This window comes from Athene noctua, chromosome 3 (genome assembly GCF_965140245.1).
Source record: "Athene noctua chromosome 3, bAthNoc1.hap1.1, whole genome shotgun sequence".
In the NCBI taxonomy this organism is placed as follows: domain Eukaryota; kingdom Metazoa; phylum Chordata; class Aves; order Strigiformes; family Strigidae; genus Athene; species Athene noctua.
In genome coordinates, this window is record NC_134039.1 from 35,648,398 (window position 1) to 35,672,115 (window position 23,718).

The window sequence follows — 23,718 nt, forward strand, 5'->3', positions numbered from 1 at the left end:
GGCTTGAGGATCTTTTTTTCAGGAATCAAACTAACACTGTTACTGATCTGACCATGTTTTCAGAACTCTCGAATTAAATAAAATTTTATGAGCACATTTCACAGTGGCAGAATTTTAGAATAATGCTCAGAATTCTTATAAAGAACTTGTTAATTTCAGAAGCATAAATAGCAAGTACAGTTATACAACTAATCATACTTGCAACTATATTTAACATCTTTCCTACCATGTGATATTGAAATGATGCCTCACACAAAAATACAGTTCAGTTCTCACTTGGGTTTTTGGACTAGGTTTGTCTTGTGTTTTGGTTTGGGTTTTTTTTTGTTGTTTCCCCCCCCCCCCCCCCCCCCGTGTTTTGTTTCATTATTTTTTTTTAGATAAGGTCTGTAACTCTTTTTTATTAATAGAATTACAAACCATTAGCTCTACATTCCATAAAGACATTGTGTCAGAAAATACATTACATACCTAAGGATAATCTACAGGAAGTCAGAATGCAAGAAACAACCCCACAATATCACCACAGTTTTCTCCTTTAAAATTTAAATACATACTTCAAGTAGAGAATTTTAAACTTCATGTTTCTAAAGCTTGTAGTAGGACCCACAGTTTCATAGTATGTCTAATGCAGTAAGAGAGGAAAAAGAAGGTGCAGATGTGCATGCACATACACACAGTTCTTCCAAACAAATGCCCTTCCCTCAATGAATTTTTTTATATTGCAATGGTCAAGGCATGAAATATTTCTTCCATTTTATAGATTAGGCCAAATATTATTGTAAGAGTAGGAAGAAGACACTACCTGTTTTTTCCTGAAGAACCTCTCCTCCCTTATTCTCATTTGGCAATGTCAGATGAGATGAAATTGTTGCTGATGCTTGAGAGGCAATGTTTTTGATGCCAGTATTTTGAATTTCTCCAAGATTACTACCAGCCTTGACTTCTACTCTTTTGGATACAGGTTTATTTGAAGAACCTGTAAGGTTAGACTGAAGAAAAAAAAAACAAACAACAGATTAAGAGAAGTTATTATTCAGTTATTATTCAGCTAAAAGTAAAAATATAAGCCAATATTCCTTTTGTTTCAAAATACTAAAAATTCAGTTCAAGGTTGCCTAGGAGATATGCCTTTACAAATGTAAAAAAAAAAAAGGTATCTTAACATAACTTCAAAGAACATGGGAAACATCTGTATTATTATATGAATGCTATGTGGACCTGGAAAAGAACACCAACAGAACTTAAGGTAACAACGGAGTGACCTGGCATGAGCCAATTTTGATCCTAGGTTTAGGCATAGGAAAAATAAGAGGTTACATTATTAGGGACTCCAAATTGTAAAGAAAGAATCAACCACTAGTAGCAAGTGTCATACACATGGAAGAAAGTCTCAGAGCAGTAAAAGAACCCACTTAAAAGGTTCTCTCCATCTGCACTAAATGGATGTGTGGGATTTCTGGATACAGTAGAGTCTAATGAAGTCTTGAAAAAACCTCTTAAGTCTTCTCTATCATTTAATCAACTTCTCCACTGTTTATATGTGTCTGCAAAAGACCACATATAAGACCATGCAAATACCTTAAGATGGGCAGCATGTGTCTTCCCTTTAAGTGGAAGGGCTATCAGAGACCTTGTTGCTACTACCTACAAGTGAATCTAAGGTGCCACATACTGATCTGCAATGGCAGCATATTCACACCAGGAAATTTAAGACTAAAGTTTCACTCATTTCTGCACTGAGGCTAGAAGCCAGGGGAATTCCACATTAAAACCCCCTAAAATGGCACCTGAGACTGAGCAGTTTATAATTTCTGTGTTGGTATGAAACACTTCTGTTGGCATCTATAGTGCTTAGAAATTGAATGCTAACATTTTCTTAGAACTTAAACTTATGCTTGGCTTTCATTAATCTGCATATCAAGCAATAAACAGGGAGGTTTTTTTACCTTGGAAAAAGTGCTACTGAACTGGAGACGTATGCATTTCACACAGCCTTTGTGAGCAATAACTGTTTTCACTGGTGATGTCAGTTGTCTTAAGTCATACTGGCAGATTTTTCCCCGGGAACATCCTATAGCTAAAGTAGTACCATCAGGCATGAAGTCTACTGTTGTCAGAGGAAAATCAGCTACTATTGTTGTCAACAACCTTCAACCACAAAAAAAGACAACATAAAGAAGCTTTTAGATTTCAAAAGTAGACTTTTCAAAACAGTATCTAAAAAAGCTTTCATAATTCTGCTACAGGTCAGTAGTTCCACTTCAGCGCCAAGTAAATTCAGTGATGGAACAGTGGATTAGGCCTATACTAAGTGCTCATGTTTAAGAACTTAAAGACTGCATATGCCCCAAAAGATTTCACCAGGACAGGATCAAATTGCCTTCGTAACAGCAGTTCTGACACCAGCATTAACTTAGAAACCTGACCAAAACTTACACTATTTATATATCAGTGTATATATATATATATACATATATATACACACACACACACATACATATATGTATGTATAGAAAGCAGCTGTTGTGTGATTCAAAAACCATGTAACATGGCAGTATAGTAAATAACATGAGAAAAAAGTGAGAAACAATATACTAAAAATGGTATAGTTTCCAGCAGCAATCATGCTACATATATCCTCTAGCTTCCCAGGTCTATCAACTCTAGCCTTCCCACAACTCTAGGAAGAACTTCAGGTCCTAGTTCACATCTTTCTACACCCTTCCAAACTAGAGTGAGACTCTTGCTTTTATTCAGCTAGAGTAAAAGCACAACCTACTGAAACCTCTTGCCATCCCACCCTCTTGCTACACAGCCCCATCCTTCCTGCTTTTTCAAACAATACTCTTCCATATGTAAGTCTCACTATCTCAGCAACTCTGTTCACCACAGTTATGTCTTATACCTTGAACTAGAAAAGCAGGCAAGCTAAGCTCAGGCAGCTGTAGGTCCTCATGGCTGTACTACCCCTCACAGAAGCTAATTGCTCCGTATCAACCAGAAAAGCCCATACACAAGCACTTGGGAGAGGTCACTCATATGTAGCACCTCAATTAGTTCCCACATGCCTTGTTTTTTCTGATTGTTTGGGGATTTGTTTTTTAAATAAAAGAGTAAAATAGACTATGGGACAGGGCCAACCACTTCAACCATTCTGAATGTCATCTGAATGAAATATTTCATGTCATAGTTAGGCATGCTTTTTTCAGTTTACAAAAAAAAATTAAAGATCCTGTAAAATCAAGGGTCTTTAATATACTCACTTTTTACTTGAAGTGTCATAGAGAATAATTCTTTTATCCAAACCTACAGTTACAAGCAGCAGCTTATTGACTGGAGAAAAGCAGATTTCTGAAGCTGGTGCTTTATGAGTATGTTCAAAATGATGATATGGGTTCTGGCTATTTACATCCCAGAGCGTTACATTTCCACTGTCAGAAACACTCCCCAGCAAGGATTTCTTAAAGGATGAGTATTTCAAGTGTCGAATAGGCTGTAAAACAGACATAAAACTGAAGTGTAATGCCACTATTAAACACCATATTAAATTATTTTATAAACACACACAACACATCAGGAATACAGACACTGCATTAAAGTAGTTTACAAAGGCTATCCACTCAAAAAAAAGTTTTAAAAAAGTTCATTTCACATTACAATGCCATTTTTTTCTGTCAGGGGAGCAGACTGGATTTTTTGTGTACCAGTATGGGGTACCATATGAGCTGATCAGCAAAATGAAGGACAAGGAAGGAAAAAAAAATAAAAATGAAAACTTCTACAAAAGTTTATTCATTTTTCTGCAAGTATCATGCCATCATATACACTACAAAAAAGACCAAACCACATCACAGCTAAAATTAAAGGAGTGAAAAGCTACATTATTTCACTGATTGGACTCCTGCCAAGAATGTTAAACTTAATTCCCCTCTGCTGATTTTAATGGATATAAGCCCATTTGATAAGACACACAGACTCCAGAGTTATGCAAGTATGTAGGTCCTGCAGAAGAACAGTTTTTACCCTGTGAGCCAGGACCCCAGAGGAGGATAATATGCCTGGTTTATCACATGTAGCCTTGCTATCACAGAACCATGCAATACAGGAACTTAACTTGCCTTTCAGAAGCAGGTAAGTATTTTGTTTCCACTATATTGCTTCAGAGCACGTTTCAGAACCTCGCTGCTCTAATACTAAATTACAATACTCAACTTCCAGATTAATTTTATTTATGACTTGTTTTTACTAATTCAGCCCTGTGACAATAATGCCCTTATTCTTAAATCGTTTCCTAACTTGCCAGTGCTGCTTTTCCCTGTTTTAATAGGCAGCCACCACATCTTCTTTCAGGCTTATTTTGCTATAACAAGTGAGAATCAAGTCTAAGACTGGTTTTGCAATACAATCACGGTCTCTTTGTAACTCTCCCAGTTCAAATCTTTCTTGAACATGGACAACCAAAATCTTAATGTTCATCAAAAATTTTGCTACTGCCTTACAAAGGCAGTAACACTTGAGGTCCGTTTTGTACTCACCCTGACATATCCTAGACTGCAGTTTCTTTTTTGTGATCCAATCTGTTTTGGTTGCTCATTGCCATTTTACGATCAAGCAGCCCAGGTCCTTCTTTCCCTTAAGAATTTTCAAATCCTAGTCTAATATGAAAAGCCTCAGTTGTGACCTAAGTCTGGTGCCTTGATTTTTATACTGTCATAGTTGTTCACATGTTTATTATTTCAATCATTTTTAGATAACACCATAATCCTCTTTCTTACAGGCAATACCTTCCAACTGTGTCTCATCATAGCTCTACTTCTCATATCATACCCATTACTGAAAATAAACAAGATTATTAATAACCCAAATAAATATTGTTCTTTCAACTGTCTTCTTTCCTATAGCCATTCTCAATTCCTTTCTAAAATTTTCTCACAAGGAACTGAATTCAAGTGCTTTACTCAAGTCCAGACAGATGACAACCATTACATTTTGTCTGAAAATGCTCTCAAAAAGCTGTTATATTATTCTAGTATAATCCACCATACTGGATTTTATCCTATTTCTCTCTTTAATTTCATTTTTAATGAAGATATTTGTTGGTTCATATGCCTCCAACATAGTTTCTAGCACTTATATTGCATGTCTCACTGGAAGCCTAATTGCTCCACAAAGTAACACCCTCAAGTTTGTATTTAAATAGGACAGAAGATGTTTGCTTAGAATTAGTAATGTCCTCCACTGGACATGATGGAGACATTACCATCAGCATTTTTCACTTTATTTTCATTTGAAAAAAAGAAATATGTAGAGACTCAGAAATAACAGCTTCAATTATGTACATGAGCTATATGGGAAACATGCCTGTCCCTCACAGTTCTGACAGTTTTTCACCTCCAAACACCTTCCTTACTGCACTGTCATTTGCTCATGTTCCATTTTCTGTTCTCCTGCCCACCAAAGACTACTCTCTCCTAGCTCACCTCAAACCTCTCCTGCTATCCAACCAAGTCTCCCATTTTCTCATTTTTTCCTTTTAATATCACAGGCCCAAGGAGAGTTTGCACTTATTTTTTCATATACATGGCTTCCCCATATTACCCCCCTCCCCACTTCTCATTGAAGTCATGGTGTTTTCTTAGAGAAGCTTAACAGTTTAATTTCAGGTTGCTGATGAAGGTGGTGTGAGGTGTGGGGAGGTTCCTATTGTCTCCTCACTTTCACGGAATTAAGTTAGCAACAAACTTCACTTGCAACAATGCAATTGCTAGATCAGACTCAAGGACTGGAAACACTTAAATCTGCACACACTTTTATGAAACAGTCAAATGCATCATATTGGCATCCCTGACAGTATGAAAGAACATAATTTCTGAAAGGCTGCTTGACAAGACAAAACCAAAACATTTCTCCTCCCCGAAGTGAGTCACTTAAGTTTTCTAAAAAAAAACCCCAAACAAACAAAAAAACCCACCACCAAAACCAAACAAACAAAAAACCAAACCACGCTTTATCTAAGAAACATCTGGGTAAAAAAAGAAATATAGCTTTAAGCTTAGCACAGTTAGAAACAGCAGACAACCAAGCCTCATATGGGAAAGCATCAAGTATTAAAATGCAGGTGGTCAAACTACATCATATAAGTCTTAGCTTCATTTTCCTCATTTCCCATCCATACTCAGAGCAAATCAGAAACTATTTTAGAATGAGTATAGGCTTCATGAAGTAGCTTTCTGTCTTTATCTTTAAAATACTGACTCAATTCTACATTAATTTTATAACAAAACAAAAAACCAACATGCTATCCAGTGTTCACTGGAATGAAGTTAAAACATACATACAGCCACTGTGAAAACTGACAAGTATACACAGAAAAATATCTTCTCTGTGACCTAGTGCTGCAAGAGAACAGGACTCATTGTACAGGAACAGACGAACTATTACACTTGATCATTTGAGCTATTTAGTCTTATACCACATGCATGATACGGAAGTTCTGAAAGAGGTAAGAGGGACCCCTCCCTGCCCACCACAGGAGACCAAACCAGGATAATCTAATGCTAGGCATAAATCTCCTCCAATTAGTTAAAAACAAGATGTATCCCTTTTTATAATATTACTTTTGTTGTAATTCCCAAGTTACTTTTCAAACCTTCTCCCTCTGATTACATTTATTGCCAAAGAGGATACTAAAATCAAAAATCACCACGATCACCTGTATGTTCAGAGAAAACCTTTTGTCACTGAACTTTATTTTTATGTCACTTACCTTTTATGTCACCGAATTTAACATTAACTATGCATCCTTTTATGTGAAGTGTTATTTAAAGAGTCCTATTTTCTTCAGTTCTTTTTTCTCTTTACCAGACTTCTTCCCTACTAACCTCTCTGTACCTCTGCCAATCCTAATTCTGTAAGCTTTTCTGAGCTGTCATGCATACTATTCTAGATCAGATTCTATCATCTATTTTTATTTCAATACATGTTTCTTTATCTCATTTCTTATACTTTCTAATGATTTTATCTTAGTGACAAGAAACTAACACATAGTCACAGTCTGCACCAAACAGTCTTTAAAAAAGTGTTTATTTTTGTTTGGCATGATGGAGTCACACAGAACTTTAGCCAACTCCTAGTCAAGTTTTTTGCTGAAGAAGCTGAAATTCATTTGTCATCTCCTGTCCATTTCCTTAAGTTATGGTTTAGAAGCAAGGGTTTTGTTACTCAGATTTTGAACACCATGGCCTTCAACTCAGCCTAGCTGAAAATATTAGCCCCAATACAGTTCCTTGGCCTTTGTACTGCCAGTAACAGAAATCCCAAGCCTAGAAAGGGCATACAACCCATACATAATTTAACTGCGAGGTCTGTTAGTTACAAGAAAAAAAAATAGCTAAGGATGTGGGAGATAAGTTAAACATTGGTACTTTTCTGCAAAGAAGCCTAAGAATTTTTACAGATAACATTTTCATCCACAGTATCATATGGCAAAGGTGTGGGACATGTTTCACTGCAAAAAATCTGACCAGCCAAGGCTTAAGCATCTCCTTTGAACTGAATCTAGGGGGATATTTAAAATACTCGCTTGAAGTCAGCATAGCTGTTCACTAAGTGAAACTCAAATATGCTTAAGTAAATGCCTGAATGGAAGTGGGAAGGGGTCATCTGTTTTCTAATGATTTTAGCTACTAATACTAAAATATTTTCAAGACTCTTTGGAATGATGCAATTATTTGGAAAGAGTCATGTTTTGGAACTAGTCTGTCAAGACTAAAAAAGGCAAGTATGAAGCAAGTTACACTACCTCATAGTAAGTACAACTCCTGATGATAATCTGGAAATTCTGCACACACAAAACTATCAGAAACACATTTAGTGAACATGCTGAACCCACAAAGAGAAAATTAAGTCCTCTTTGGAACATTCTACCAGTCAATGTAGCACAAAAAACCCCATACATCTTTTTGCCTTAGCTATGATTTGAGTAGATTTTCTGTAGAATATAAAAGTACATTTTATCTTTAAGCTTCTCAGTAAGACAGCCAAACAAAGAACAGTGCTCTTCAGAAAACTGTTGGTCCATTGCTAAGGACTAGTTATAATTAGGGTTTTTCACTGCTGGAAAACAAGTGAAAAGCCCAAAACTAAACCAAAAGTAGTCCAGCATCATTGATTACCTTATTTAAAGATAGCAGTTTCTTAATCTCCTTTATACCTTAGTAAGCCTTATAAGTGAGAAGGCGGATGTAAACACAGTTAATAGCTTTAAAACCTGAAGACTATATCACTATATAGATTGACCAGAACTCATCACACTTCTTTACAAATCAGCCAGCTGTTCAAACATCAAAACTAAATCCTGTTGCTAAGAGAATAGCACCCAGCAATGAAGTCTTGAACAAACATTACGTTTCAAAACAAACCTTAATTCATCCTCACAACAGCAAGCAGATAAGAATCTTGTAGTCTAAATGAATACCAACAGCAAAGACAAATTATGGGATCTGCAAACAACTCTGTGCAAGAGCTTAACTCTCATAAAGCCCAAAGGTGTTTCTAAATCAAAATCAATTAATCGAATATAGGCCAAAACTCTTAGGAAAAGTCACAGAAATCAGTGCAACCTTGGGCTATTCTACTACTTGTAGAGTCTATACAATATTAGAAATTAACTGGCAAGGCAACTACATTACATCATGATGAATCAAACAGAGACAAGCTAAATTTTATAAGGTTAGTTTGACCCCACATTCCCCGATTGTTAAAAAAGTTACTAGGGAGTGGTATGTGTTGCTAAGCCAGACAGCTAGTGTCAGGATCAAGCAGGACAGTACACTGGCTATCTACTCAAGCCCACCCTTAGAAACTGTGCCCCTACACTATAAATCAAGTAAACATTTTTGAAATTTAACAGAATTACACGATTCTTCAGATATTTTCCTCACTGCACAATTAATCCAGGAACTCTCTACAAGTACCAATTAAAACCCAAATCCAAAAATAAAGCTATTTTGGCACATAAGAGCCAAGACAATTTTTAAGATATAAGCTAATAAACTAGGACATCCAAGTAGCCATCCCATTACACAATTATACCTTGATTCCATTTTAAATATGCAATCAAATAAATGCCCCCCCTTTAGAAAAATGTTATAGACCCTTTAGAAGTGGATAGTAGCTCTGTGCTTGCAGTTACTGTAATACTTCAGATATCTTTACCCATCTGAAAGGTCACTCAGCTTTGCAGTAGACCTCTTGATTTCATCTGCCAGAATAGCTATTCTCTGCATCACTTATTCCTAATCGGTTTTTGGCAGAACGAGTTGAATATATCAAACAGGTTGACACAGATCATCCTCATAATAATTTCTTCATTAGCAGCATAATCTTTCACTCCGGATATTCATCTCAGCTGTGTAATCCAGCCATGGATATCCCTGTAGCTCCTGCCTCATATCCACATTTTTCTTAAGATCGTAACAATCAAATCAGAAAAATGAACTGACTATATAGATGGATTTTTAAGATCAAACCAAGTATGAAGTACAATTTTGCTTCACTATAAGTATGAGACCAGTGATGGATCAAAGACACTGCAGCACTTAAGAGCAGACATATTTTGAATTTAACAGAGATTTTTCAACAGAAAGTATACCACAATTCCCACGATGCTATAAAGACATAAGAGATTCTTCATCAAGTTATATAGTTCATGCTAGGCAGGAGAAAAATTAACTTCACATTCTATCTGCAATTTAGGACTGAAAAAGCTGTTGCAGTAACAGAAAATAATATTAAGTCACAACTTCAGTATTACCCAAGACATTCAAGGTCAGGTTTAGGACCAAAGCAACATTTCTGCATCCCCTAGGCAGCTCCTACCTCTGTAAAAATGACTCGGTTAAAAATAAAAAAAATAGAAGAATGCTTAAAACACAAAACACTTGTCTGTGTCTAAGACAACATTGACACTAAGAACACAAACTGGAACTTCCGATGGGTCACCACAGCTCATTTACTACTGCAGATGCCCTTGTATCAAGGGAATTCTCCTAATGATACACGCCAATTCTTCAATATCTTTTGATTCTACAAAAAGGAACTCCAGTGGAAAACCCTAGCAAGGCCCTTAAGCAGTACACATGCTTTGTATTTGTCTTCTGCACAGTTCTCCCTCAAACAAGTTATGCAAAAATCTTACCTAAACACTTAAGTAGGTAATACAAAATCTCATCACTTTTCTCTTTGAGCAGCTGTGCTTTTTTAATCTCCAGATTAAATAAATTCATTATTTCCAAATGCAGGCTTATATTCACTCCTACTGTACAGATGGCTCTGTTCAGCTGTAAATCTGGTTACTTTGGAGAAGTCAGAACCCAGGATACACAGTCTTTGTTCTTTGCAACAATACACATTGAGTCCTGCATTGAAATCCTGCTCTGGTTTGTGAAGTTGACTGGTTTTTGTTCAGTTTTAAGATGTCTAGAAGTTTGTTCTTGAAGAATCTTGAAGATCTGGTCTCGGATCAGCCAGGATCAGGGCAACTCACTGAATAATGACAAACTCACACCAGTTTGTTGAAGGGGGGGCATTGCCAAGAGCAAATGTGTGCAAGCTCCCAATTTATTACCATCTGTTTACATAGATTCGTTTTTACTTTTACATCCTCCTGACCTTCAGGTTTTGCCTGGTTTTGCCTGTTTACTGCTCACATGCTCACCACACTCTGCAGGTAGTGTTTTTTACTGCTGTTTTTCACACAGCAGTGTTACATAATGTTGCCTCAGTTATCCACAATTATTCCTCTAACCTCAAGGTTAGTTTACATTTTGCTAACCACTGATTCTTAATTCCCACACCAGAGCCCACAAAGTAAAATTTGCTGTAACCTGTATATATAAGTACTTGAGAAATTTGTATTTCAATGTTACCTATTACTTAAGGCTACAATACAAATAATGGCCTGGTTTTACCTTTCTGTAAGTGCACTCTTAAAAATTAAAAGGAAACAGACTAACAAAACTTAAGCTTTTGATATGTATTTTCAATTTCTAAAGACTGTAAATTAAAGCTTCATACGTGAAAGGAACTTAGGACAGATAGCCTACCTGATGGCTGCCATAACCAAAGGGAGTACTTGATAAATTGGTGGTAACACTATGTAGAATAATTTCACCACTCAAAGATCCAGAAGCAATGTAGCAATCATTCCAATTATATGTAACACATGTGACTTCATCTTTATGATCCTGCAGGGACGAGAGGTTAGAGGGAGAGGGTTAAAGACATACAGGATAACCATATTTCTTCCTAATCTGTGCTTCTGCAAAAAAACTTCAGCTTGATGTTTTTTCCTGACCATCTGTAACATTTTAAAAGATTATTTAAAAGTTGTTAAGGAATATCCCAGAAAACAGCAGCAGAACATACTAAAGATCTGCCGTTATATTTTAACCTCTGCCTGTTTTCAGAAGATTGTTTTAATAAATTAGTAAAGATGATGCCGTAATTATAAATAATAATGCAACAGAGATCTATCACAGGTGTCACTGATGTTATTTTAAAAGTAAAGTCTTCCAGATACCAGTGATATTTGAATACACTTTCTGTTAGTATGATGTACTACTGCCAACTTCCCCTTCTGACATTTTAAGTATTAACACAGTACCAAATCTTTTTGGTATAGTCATTTGCAGTGATGATGTTGTGTTTACTGAATATATAGGGGAAGACAATCAAGTACTTCTAGCCCAAGAAGAAGAAGACGACGACATCTGAAGTATTGTATTAGCTACTTAGTAGTATAGTTTCAAACTGTAACTTTAGAAGTCCAAGAAAAAAGAATAAAGCAAAGCTAAAGTTTTATAGCCTCTTTAAGAGTGGTCCTAAGTGAGGGCAAATGATCTACTGAAAGCATCATGGAAATATACTAGACTATCCTAAGTTTCATGCATCGTAAGTTTTTAGAGAATTGATACTGGATCAGCTAGCAGACAAGCACATCCCAGTTTTGCATAACATTAGTTCTATGACAGTATTCTACAAACACAAAAGTGTCTTGTTTGACATATCAGAAATGGCAATTATCTGAAAACATCCCCATCAGAGAATATCAATACAAATTCACAAAATAAGAAGCCTATTCTGAAAATTTAAATATACATTATTATAGAATTGTACTCTAAAGACAGCAAATGTAACAAGTGTACTTAACTTGATATTTATAGCACATAAAGAACACAAACTTGAACAAGATATATATGTGTGCTAGCTCCTATATGTGAACTTGATCCTATAGATTGATACATTCCTTAAAGTATATTTTTTTTTACAGTTGGCAAAAAAACCTGGAAGTCATGAAAGCTACAGATCTTCCTCAGTCAAACTTACCTTAAGGCTACGGTAAACCCTTCTGGATTTCAGATCCCAGATATTAACTGTGTTATCAAGGCCTCCACTCACAACATATGAAGAACTAGAATTCAAGCTCACACATGTCTGGTTCGCCTGATGGAAAAGGGGAAAAAAATGTATGTTCAAGGTAATTAAGGTATTCATTCAAATCTACTTAAAAACACTGATGTGTGTTTTCATCCTCATCGACACAAATAGTCCCACCGACCGATGGAACTGTTGGTACACTACAGTCATTTCTCATCAAAAGGCATTTAAAGTTTGGACTTTAAGATCTAAATACATTAATAAACACTCAAATGCTCACATTTTCCCATTTCATTTTTTTTAGCACCTTTTCCTTCAATATGCATTTTCCCTTTAAGTTATAGCTCCCTAAAGTGCAATCATAGACCTCTAGTCAGGGATTGAGTTTTAAAAAGAAAGTGCTAAGTTTAAAAAAAAAAAACTCCTTAAAAAGAAAATCAAGAAGTTTTCTAAGTCATATACTTCACATTCCCTAAACATTACAAAGAATATTATAGCAGCAAACCTCATAATTCAGTAGGGTGATTCTGTTTAAAATAATCACTGAAGTACCAGCTTTTGAAAAAAAAATGCCAATCTTAATGATAGACCTACATAGAGGACAAATTATTATTCAGTTCTATCATGTTGAAAATTCACTTTTAAGTTCCTGAGATTTGAATTAAGAAAAAAACAAGTCTAATTATTGACATGGTAAAATTGGAAATGATTGCACTAGTTATAGATCAGATTTAGTGAAATCTCCAGGATGAACACTCCACCTTTGAAAGCATTTGCTTCAGCAACGTAACAGCCGGGCTTGAACACCTTCTCAGAAAACGTCCAGTGCAAATTAGTATTACAATAACTATCCAAGGAGAATCATTAGAATGGTTTGGAACACTAGCAAGTCATTCAATTAACCATGTGAAGAGTCTCTTCTAAAACTAAGTCCAGCTTTCTGAAGAGCTTATAGTGCCATGTTTCCATTTAACAAAAAAACCCACCGTAACAGAAGTTCTCCTATTTCATGTATTTCCAGAAGCTTGCACATGTACGCTCCAAGAACAAACTTTATATAGACTCTTTATTTTTTTCAATGTACAATTCACAGGCATATATAATACTGACAATTCAGGCTGGAAAATGTTCAAACTTGAGCTCTATTCCATCTCCTACACATTAGACCAAGTTTGAACCACTGACTGCCCCAGGCTATCACGCTGAGGCTCAATGGACAAATTCCCCTAGCAGAAAGCTATCAACATCCAATGCTAGTATAACTGCATTTGTATTTTCTTAATAGTAGAGCTATTTCAAAAGCATTATTACCCCTCCACTCTCTATATGTATTTAACTATACACAATGAAATATTTTTGCATGTGTCATAACTCATACTAAAATTGATCCCAACATGCAGAACATGGGATACAAACAGTACACATGGTGGAGCGGGGAAGAAAAACAGGGAACAGCATTATTCATACTTACTCCTTCAGCTACTTCAAAGAGTGGAACAGGTTTGCTTTTACAGGTTGAAATAACTATTTTATCACCAGCAGCAGAAGCAGTGGCTAGGTATCTGTCTTAGTCACAAGTTATGGACCATAATTGTATTATACTGGTGATTAATAGTTTCCCTTACCAAACAGAAGGCAGATCAGCTTTACAGTCTAAAGTACTGTACCTTGAAGGGACCTAGAAACAGAAACATAAGGCTACTTTACAAGCTTTTGTTAAGAAGCTCTTGCATTAACTACAGGCCTTACTTCCCAATACAACACAGAGCAACTGCCTTCAGAAAGAAGGGAAGTATCTGACAGATATTATTTAAGAGCTCTTTACTGCTAAGACAGCTTATGTGGTCTACAATTCTGTTTCCCACCACCTGCAAGCAAGATCCACATTTATCACTAGAGTTCAAAGGAATGTCTGTTGCTGTTAGCAGACTATGGATTTAAAGAACAGTCCTGTTGTGGCAAATATTAAACTACTTCACCATACAGTTTCTAGAGTACAATGAACATTTGCTAATTTATCTCCCTCTGCACTGAGGGAAGAAAAACAAAAACCCAGAAAGAACCTTTTATGACACCAAGTACCTCAAAGTAGCAAGAAAAGCCTTCAAGGGCAGGGAAACTGCCTCTGCACCCCCACCAAATGAACTGAGCAGTCATTTAGATCCATGTCCTGTACATCTTCAGGCCAATGCCCATTGTGATTTCTTATTTGCTTATTTAAGAGTACAGGTTAATTGGCTGTATTTAACACCAAAGAATTGGTAGGCAGATTAGCACTTGCTATTTCTTTCATTATTTTAAGGCACTATTTTGGCTTACAGAATTATGCAGAACAAAAACCAATGCTTTATCCCTAACAAATTAACAAACACTCAAAAGCATATTGAGTAAGATGCTTCATTGTTTCAGTTTTGGGGGATGGAGAGTAGACTAGGCAGAAGAAAGCATGACAAGACAGACTGTCTATAGTTTAAGTTAGTAAACAACACATATAAGTGTATACATATTAAATACTATATCTATGCTTCAATTTCTCTGGACACTCCATAGCCAAAACATTCAGTTGTGCTCTGATTGTTTTAACTTTTTTCTCATACATGCACTTATTTGCAGACTTAAAGAGGACAGGCATTCGGAACTTACAAGACTTTATGTGCCATCATCTTGTCCATCTTTTACATCAATATCAGACGTGACCACCTTTCCCCATGACGGCCATACAAGCTGTTCACCTTGAAAGTGCACTGTTTCCATGAAATTTCTCACATATTCACCCCTAAGGCCTGGCACCTCAAATCATCATCCTACAATAGGCTTCCAAGACAGAGGTGAAAGGTCTAAATGGGCCAGATTCATTTTCATGCATAGATCACCAAGATCCTATGGGTGTTTTCCTACACACCCAACAGTTATCCTTCCTCTGTAAATGCTACAACAGTGCAAAGAAAACCAGTGCATAGAGAGTAAGATGTAAGCGTGCACCAAAGACTATCAGAATCAATGAGAAGCTGTTCAAGGAAAAAACAAACAATCTTTCATTACCTTTTTCCTCTCTGCACTATGTATAGACTTTTACTACACCAGCAATTGCTTCGTTCAGCCTTGTCAGTAAATTAAGCACTGCCTTGAAAGTGAATATTGTAATCAACTATTGAATAAATAAATAAGGTTTACAGTTGGTAGGCAATTCAAGCATATAATAATCATTTAAAAAGTGTTAGCCTCCTAAAGGAAGGGAAGCTTCTTCAGAAGCATTTACCACTGTGAATTTGTTTCGTAAATCAGTAACTCAACATAGAGAATTACAAATTTTTCTTCACAATATATACAAATCATTTTATGCAAAACTTCAAAATTGCATCTGGCCTGTAAGTTACAGGCACTTTAATAAAAAAAAATTCACTGAAATTCTGCAGAGCACCCACAAAACTATGGCTGAAACAGTAAAGGATACTATTGCTGGCCCAACACAGTGAGCTGACTGGATGTGAGGGTGTATGTGGGTTGAACTGCTCCACCACAGTTAGAGATGAGGAATCCCATATTTTAACGTCATCTCCTGATGAAGCAAAGCGTATGCTTTCTTGCATGGCTGCACCTGTTTTTACAAAAATAAATAAATAAAAAAAAAACATATAAATAAGAAGTAAAAATATACAACAGGCAACTTCACAAGTCAAAAATAATTTCATCTATACCGTTTAATACTGTTTCTTTGATAATGAGGACATTTATATGGAGAGTTACACAATTGGCACTGTTCAGCTGAATATACTACTTGAAAGCAGCAGACGCTCCACACCTTCGTTACTTAATTCCTGCAGGAAATGTAGGCTTTCTTTTTCACAAAGGAAAAACCATCCCTTGTCTTGTATCAAGAAAAAAAAAAGATGCTTGTATTTCTTTATAACTGCCTAACACGACACCGTATTTCAAGGCCTCACTTCCCACCAGCAGATGGAGATATACAAGCTTGAATCAAACCGACTGTTCTAGGGGAAGGCTAGAAGTTTGGATCTAAAGGACTCACTTCAGCGTTATCTCAACCCCCTAAAAGAGACATCCGAGACTCCTTTAAACTTAACTTTTAACGGTGGAATACAAGCAACAGCAAATCACTTTTCAGTGCAATTTACACAGCGTTAAAAAAAAAAAAGACCACCACCACTACTATATGTTTGACTGACCACCGTTTTAAAAGTGGAAGGCAGGTTAACTGACTTCAGGTTCGTAAAATTTATTCTGAGCTTTTTACTCTGGGTAATTTTAAACTAGCAACAAACAAGGACTAAAAAGGTAAGCCTTTCCTTCACCCGAAGGCATAACCACGCTTTAGCCAAAAGTTTCCGGGACGTTTCCACATAACTTTAGGCCACTCATTCCCACTGCCGAGAATGTTTAAGAGGGGGCACAACTGACAAAACTAGTCAGGAAAGTCAAGATCCACAAGCGCCTTCGCTCGACCATTGCCCAAGGCATCAGCCCGCGGAGATGCTCCCCGCTCCCTCGCTGCTCCTCCAGCCTCCCGCGGGGCTTCTCTCCCCACTCCGCACCTTCAGCCCCGGCGGCCGCGGGACGAGCCGCTCCGCGCACCCGCGCCCCAAGGCAGCGCCACCGCCACCGCCCAGCCCTGGCCACGGCCCCGCCAAGGCGGGGCCCCGCTGCGGGCCTCCTCCCCCGCGTCCCGCGCTCTCCCGGCGGCGCATCGGGACGCTCATGTCCCCCGCCACCGCTGCCCACCTGACAGGGCGCCCACCGGGCCGAGCCCGAGCCCCTCGCCCTCCCTGCCCGGCCGAGCCCGGCCCGGCCCAGCGCCGCCCCAGGGCTCGGGCCCGGCACCAGGCGCCGACCGCCCCGATTGGCCCAGGCCCCCCTGCTCCCAGTTTCCTACGGGGTCCGCTCGCGCTCCCAGCCAATGAGCGCCGCCCTCCCGCGCGCCCTCCCTCACGGGCCGACTTTCCGCGCCGCATACAACTTAACAGCCCGTCCCAGCAGCCCCCGCGCGGCTCCGCGGCCTCCGGAGGCTACGGTGGCCCGGAAGGGGAGAAGGGGGCGCCCGCGCGTCGCTCCTGCCGCTCGGGCCGTTCCCCGCCGTGAGCGGCGTCGCCCGGCGCTGAGGCGACGCCCCGGGGCGCGCTCGCTGTGGGGCTGGGCTGGGCCCCTGCGGAGGTCTTGCCTTGCCGGGGCACCCGAGCGGGCCCGCCTGAGGCCTGGCCCCGAACCCGGGTGTCTGAGGGGGCCCGTAGTGCCGGGCCGTGGTGGGGCTGGCGGTTTGACAGGTCACCGTGCGCGGGCGGAGGAGCCGCCCGGTTGGGGCCTCTGGGGAGACGGGGTCGTTTCGGAGTGGTAAGGGGTCACTGACCGGGCACCGGCACGGAGCCCTCCTGAGAAACTGTTGAAGGAAGCTGGCGCCAGCCCCGTGTCCAGCAATAAACCCTGCTCTCCTCAATGGGTTCCTTTTGAGTGGCACCAGATCCACTATCTGTCACGTTTTATATTGCAAACTTGAAGGAAGGGCTGTATTTTCAGTACTGAGTAAAAAGTATCCAGCACAACCGGCCCAGTTGTTATTCTTCGCTGAGACATCTTGGTGACAGATCATAATAAATAGTAGTGATAAATACATTCCAAACAGGAGGTACTGATACGAACCTGTCCATTCAAATCTGATTTTAACTACAAGCTTTTTGTTAACATACCTATTTGTAACATTCCCTGTTACACCCTTTGTGTTTTCTTCCAATAACATCGAGTAACTGAGAACTGTTGCATCTGTATCCTTGGAATATAACTACTCTGGTCATGCTGAACTTTGTAGAAGGAAGGGGGTTTTTATTTTATTTTCATCTGGTAAAATAAAAGCTAGCAATTCCTCAAAGGTAATGTGTATTTTCACTGCCTCTGCTTTCTAAACCTAAGTAGGAAATTATTTAATAAAAAATTGTCTTTAAAAGGATATTAGATGTGAAAACTATAGCAAAACAGTGTTTCTGTAGAGATCTGGTTTCAGCTGAGTCTTTACCTTGTGCACCCTCAGAATCAGTAGATCTGAAATGCTCTGTTCACTTTGCTGATGGAATTTTGATTTTCCAAGTTAATTTCATTTCTAGTCTGTGTAAGTGAACTCAGAATCAGGAAAGAAACTCGTGTCACTGTTATGCAAAATGCCATTATTACTTCCCTACAGCAAGGAGGATCATGTCTTTATTGCATCTATTCATCCTCATTATCTGATCATTAGTCATGTATCATCTATCATCCGATGTCTGAGTGTTCTACAGCATTCCTACAAGTCTTCTACCCCCACTCCACTTTATTGTCCTAATTTGCTTTTAAACCAAGCGTGTCACTTCTAAGGCCAATACTTGTTATTCTGTTCTATCTTCACTACATAGAATCAAAAGCTTTTTCTTTCCCATAACAATATCCTCTGGGTTTTTTTTTTCTTTATCTCCTCGCTGTGGAGTGTAACCGTGTTTACAGACAGGTTGGTGAGTAGCTGCCCTCCAAGACCTGAAGCATTGAAGCTGAGCAATTAGAAATTTTCAGTTTTTCAAGTAAACATGACCAGGTTTTTTTGTTTCATTCTGTGACACCCCCTCAATTTGTTTGCATTTTTTTATGCCAGTGATTGCACTGTGTTTCTTCTTGGTATTTATAAGAAACCACTGGGACATCTTGGTGTGTCATCTTTGGGGAACGGACAGCAGCAGGAAGCCCAGTTTTTAAAGCAGAGAGGTACTGTTGCTGGAAAGGACAGAGGCTGCCAGTGCAAGGCAGGGTATTCCAAGCAATTGTGCAAGGCTGTAAAAGAGACTCCTCGAGAACGTTTCCTTGCACCTAAGGCAGACAGATCTGGTCTGGAGAGAAACTGCCTTGCAGATGGAGGGGAAATCCTCCTCATGGAGCTTTCCAAGAGAGGAAACCAGGCCCATCTCTGGGAATCTCAGCCAAATACACAACCCTCCACAAGGAAATAAAGTACTTGCATCTTCCAAGTGCAGGATGAACTTCTTTCATCAAACTTTTTGCTGCATGCACATTCAGGTTTTAAAACATAAAAATTCCAACCAATTTCCTACCCCTGAGAAGATAAAAAGATGGTAGTTGCATCACAGCTGACATAATGAGGCAGAGTAGAAAAATGCAGTCAGGGCATGAAATGCTGGGGTTTCAACCCCAAACCCCAAATTAAGGTTGACATATGGGTGATTCCCACAGCCCTTCACAAAGGGGGGGGTGAGTTTGCCTTTAGGCTTCCCTCCAGGGTGGTGCTGGCCTTGCAGGGAGAGCCATTGGGTAAAGGAGCCCCAGGTGTCTGCATTAAGTAAACAAAGGTCAGGTGTCCCACTGAGGGATAAAAGCTGGGACCACTTGCAGGCAGGGGCAGTGTCTGTCTGTGAGGTGGATGCCCTTTGCAGAGTTTCCTGTTGGGGAAGGACCTCCTGTCTCCCTGGGACTGGGCTCCAGCCAGGTCTGGCTTTTGTAAATGTGGGCTGTGTAGAGATTCAATATGTGGCTTCCTTGGTCTTATGTGTTTGGTTTGTTGATTTGGTTGTCTCCTGTCCCTTCTATGGGAGACTGCATGTCACCATTTATTCCACCCGTTGTTGGTTGTGCGGTTGTCATTGTTGGGGTCAGTGGGATTGATATTGCGTATGTATAATCTGACTGACTTGTTTGTACCCCCAGCGCTCACCCATGTACTGACCCTTTTGTATCAAATACAATTTGGTTATTGGTTCATCTTTATGCTGGCTGTGTCCTTTATGCTAGGCCTGATAATTGGCAAAAGAGGGCAGGACAGCAGAGGCCATGAGAAGTGGCAGCTCAGGACACAGCAGAGGAGTACAGGCGTGGGATGAGAAGGGATGGGGCATATCCCTGGTACTAGAGACCCCACAGCTACAAGTGACTTGCTGTCAGTTAAAGACTCACAGACCTTGCACTGGACAAAAACAGTTTTCATGGGTAACAGAGAACTAAAACCAAGTACCTTAAAAATATGTAAAACATCACACATACTGAATTTAGAACTGTAGACCCATGATGAAAGAGTATTGTTAAATATATAAACATTACCCTGAACTGATCCTAGAGTGAGGGAGAAGAAAACATCATCATATTCTTCCTGGGCCATGGCTCCAGATGTGATGACTTGCCCTGACAGCTCCTCACACACACACTAGCACAAAACCACTGACCTTCAGACCCAGGGGAACAGTGGAAGTATGAGCATTACACAGGTGAAGAGGGGTAAAAATAGTAACAGTTCACATAATAATTTAAATTCTATTATTACTATTATTATTTCAGCTTTTTCTGCAAAGAAGTATTCATTCTTTTCCCATAATAATTAGACCTGGATTAAGCTAAAATTTCAATTACACTAATAAACTTTTGGCTTTAAATATACATTGTTTTCCTCTTTGCCCATAAACAAGGTTTTCAGTGTAGCAGCACTGACACTAGGTTCTGAATGATAAGCCATAGAGTTCCTGGGGGATAAGACCAGTTGGGACAGTGGGGAAAAAACAACCTGGACTTCCTCATGGTTATAAGTGTTCTTTAAAGCAGTTTTGAAATAGTTGGCATTATTCCACTTGGTAGTGGAATCATGAGAACATAACAGAGCTAATTTATACACTATACATTGTATGATAATTAAAAGTACACAGTAATTTTATAAGATAAACAGAATCCTGATTTTTACCTTTAACACTGCCACATATTAGCTGCAGGATGCCAGTGTCTGAGGGAAATGAAGAAGGGTGCAAAGCATGAAGCACAGACCTCATTCTGCTCTTGAGTTGCAGCCATGAGAGCCATCAGGCACTTGCAGTTGTCACACTTGGAAAACCCACAGTAGAGGCTCCTACGCCGACCCCTTCAGGTGTCGGTGCAGCGAAGACATGACTGCCAAGAAGCAAGGAGCTTTGCCTAGGACATTCTTATTTTTTGGTGGCTGCTGAGATGTTCTTTTCAATTCTGGATGTGTGGCCAGGAGCTAATCCGGCCCTGCAGGAGCGCTGACTCTTTACAGAGCTTCACCCTCCACACAGCTGTCCTGAAAACGGCCCAGACAGACCACAGAGCTGAATCTATCATCTTGGGAAGATTTCTTATGTAGCATATTCTGGTTTTCCACTGTGTGACAGAGATTTTTGGTGTAATTTGTTTTAACACTTTTTTTTTTTCTTTGCACATTAAGTAGAATCCTAAATCATGCTGACATGGGAGACAAATGAGAATAATTCTAATTATCTCTGGGGTTTCAGAGTGGAAAATTAAATTGCAGTGGTAAATATTTGACTTCAGCACTTGCCTCTGGACCCTTTCACCCACTCTATTTTAAAGATTAACCTGTGTTTCATATTTTCACTTCTTTCATTTGATGATGTACTCAATATCTTTAACTCAAATAAAATCTTTGGCAAACATAAATGGAACTCTTTGCTGGCTTAATTAGTTCAGCATATTAGCCTGTAATTCCAACAATTAATTCTAGTTCCATCATTATTAATTTTAAACATATTTCTTCTTGGATTTCAATGAAAATAGATTTGGAAACAAATGACTACCCCTTTTACATTGTGTCTCAATTGAATAATAACTTAAATTCCCTGCCTCTTTCATTCAAGGATCTGAAAATATTTTCTAAGTGTTGATGCAGAAAACTTCACATCCCTCACTGATGAGGGGATTACTGTTATCTTCAGATAAAGAAACTAAGGCATAGTGAGGCTAATTACTAGGATTATTTTATTAGATTGATGTCAACCAAAAATTGGATAAATACTTAAGCCAACAAAAAATGAGCGTGAATTGGAGGTGTATTGGAATTTTAAAAAGTCACATACAATTGAATAAATCTGTGTGAAATTACTAATTTCCACATCATAAAATTAATTTAACCAGAAATAATTTCAGGTTGCTATATATTTGTAGGCATGAGACAAATCCTGTGAATGCCTTGAATATACAACTCTCTATCAAGGCAGCAATGTAACTTAAAACAATATTGAAACAGTATTTGAAAAATGAAATATTCAAAAACCCATTCAGACCTGTCAATGCTAAACTCGCTGTTCAATTTCGATGTCAGCCCTAGCACATTCTCAATGATGCATTTATTAATTACAGGACCAGAAGCTGGTTTTGTTCTCAGGACGCTTAATTCATTCAGTTCACAAAACAGACAATATCAAAGGAATTCAAACAAACAAACAAACTAACTAACTAACTCTTTTTGCTGTTCTTTAGTTCCCTGTAGGATCCTTCTTGTCCCTCACCCAGGGGATGCACTGAAGATAAAATGTCATTCATTTCAGAATCCTTTCAATTTGTCACACAGCACTCTCTCTCTCTTTACTTGCCCTGTCCCACAGCTTATCAGATAAGGAAAGACTACCCATTCCTTTCACAGATGGGGAATGGAAAAAAATTTCAGTTAAAATTTGAAAAGAATTGGTAAGGCTGCCAGTTGTTCAAAGCTGTCGAGGCGGTAAGTTGCACTTCGGCAGTTGTACAGGGTGGATCATGGAGCAGACCTTCACATAGCAGGAGGGCTCTCCCTTACCCTTCAGAATGTGAAATCAAAGAAGGTGCCTTTTCCCTCTTGTTTTTTAATTTTGGAGACAGTGACACAGACAAGTATTCTATACAAATTTATGCCAGTCACATAAATCTTTAGTCTGCATTCATTGGTAAGGAAAAATCCACCCAAATTGCTATAATACATAAAAAAAGAAGCAATTTACTTTGTTAATATTAGTTATACTTTTTTCTTGTGCAACTACTGAAGATGTTTAGATATAAGCTTTCTTACTTATAAGCAGATTTTAGTTAAAGAGTTTAATTATATGCTAAAATAAAAATGTTTTCTCCAGTGTTTTCTTCTGAAACCTGCACTGAATATGTAGTCCTGTGTTTATGAGAATAAAATCTGCTGCTATGGATACAGTGAGGTCAATGTTTCAACATTATTATTTTACTGTGCTGTATTAGAGGAGATGGTAGAATGGTATTTTTGTTTCAAAAAAAAAAATCTTAGAAAGTGTAACATATTTTAAATGCATATGTAAAGGATTTTAAAAATATTTCTCCTTCAAGTGTAGGAATTATAACAATGTCTAGACTGGCAGCAGTGAATAAACACCTCATCTGTAATAGGACTTCCATTTTCATCTGATGCTATAGAGTGTTTTACAAATTTTAATTAAGCTGCACAAAGTCCTATGATAATCCTCGAGATGACTCAAAAAAGAAAAATAAATT

At 38.5% G+C, this 23,718-nt stretch overlaps 1 protein-coding gene across 2 annotated transcripts in view; it reads right to left on the reverse strand.

The window, feature by feature from the left end:
• Positions 1-17,427, reverse strand: part of NEDD1 (NEDD1 gamma-tubulin ring complex targeting factor) — a 28,307-nt gene extending 10,880 nt beyond the window's left edge. Inside the window, exons 1-8 of one of the 2 annotated variants that reach the window (XM_074902700.1) lie at positions 17,333-17,427; positions 15,896-16,039; positions 13,913-14,007; positions 12,391-12,507; positions 11,109-11,249; positions 3,267-3,496; positions 1,950-2,151; positions 806-992 (exon numbers count right to left, since the gene is read on the reverse strand). In XM_074902700.1, coding sequence (XP_074758801.1) covers positions 806-992; positions 1,950-2,151; positions 3,267-3,496; positions 11,109-11,249; positions 12,391-12,507; positions 13,913-14,007; positions 15,896-16,039; positions 17,333-17,411 — 1,195 coding nt within the window. In that variant the 5' untranslated portion in view covers positions 17,412-17,427. Of the gene's footprint in view, positions 1-805; positions 993-1,949; positions 2,152-3,266; positions 3,497-11,108; positions 11,250-12,390; positions 12,508-13,912; positions 14,008-15,895; positions 16,040-17,181; positions 17,295-17,332 lie in introns of those variants that run through there. The other variant, XM_074902701.1, reaches the window with a different exon arrangement.
• Positions 17,428-23,718: the final 6,291 nt, after the last annotated feature.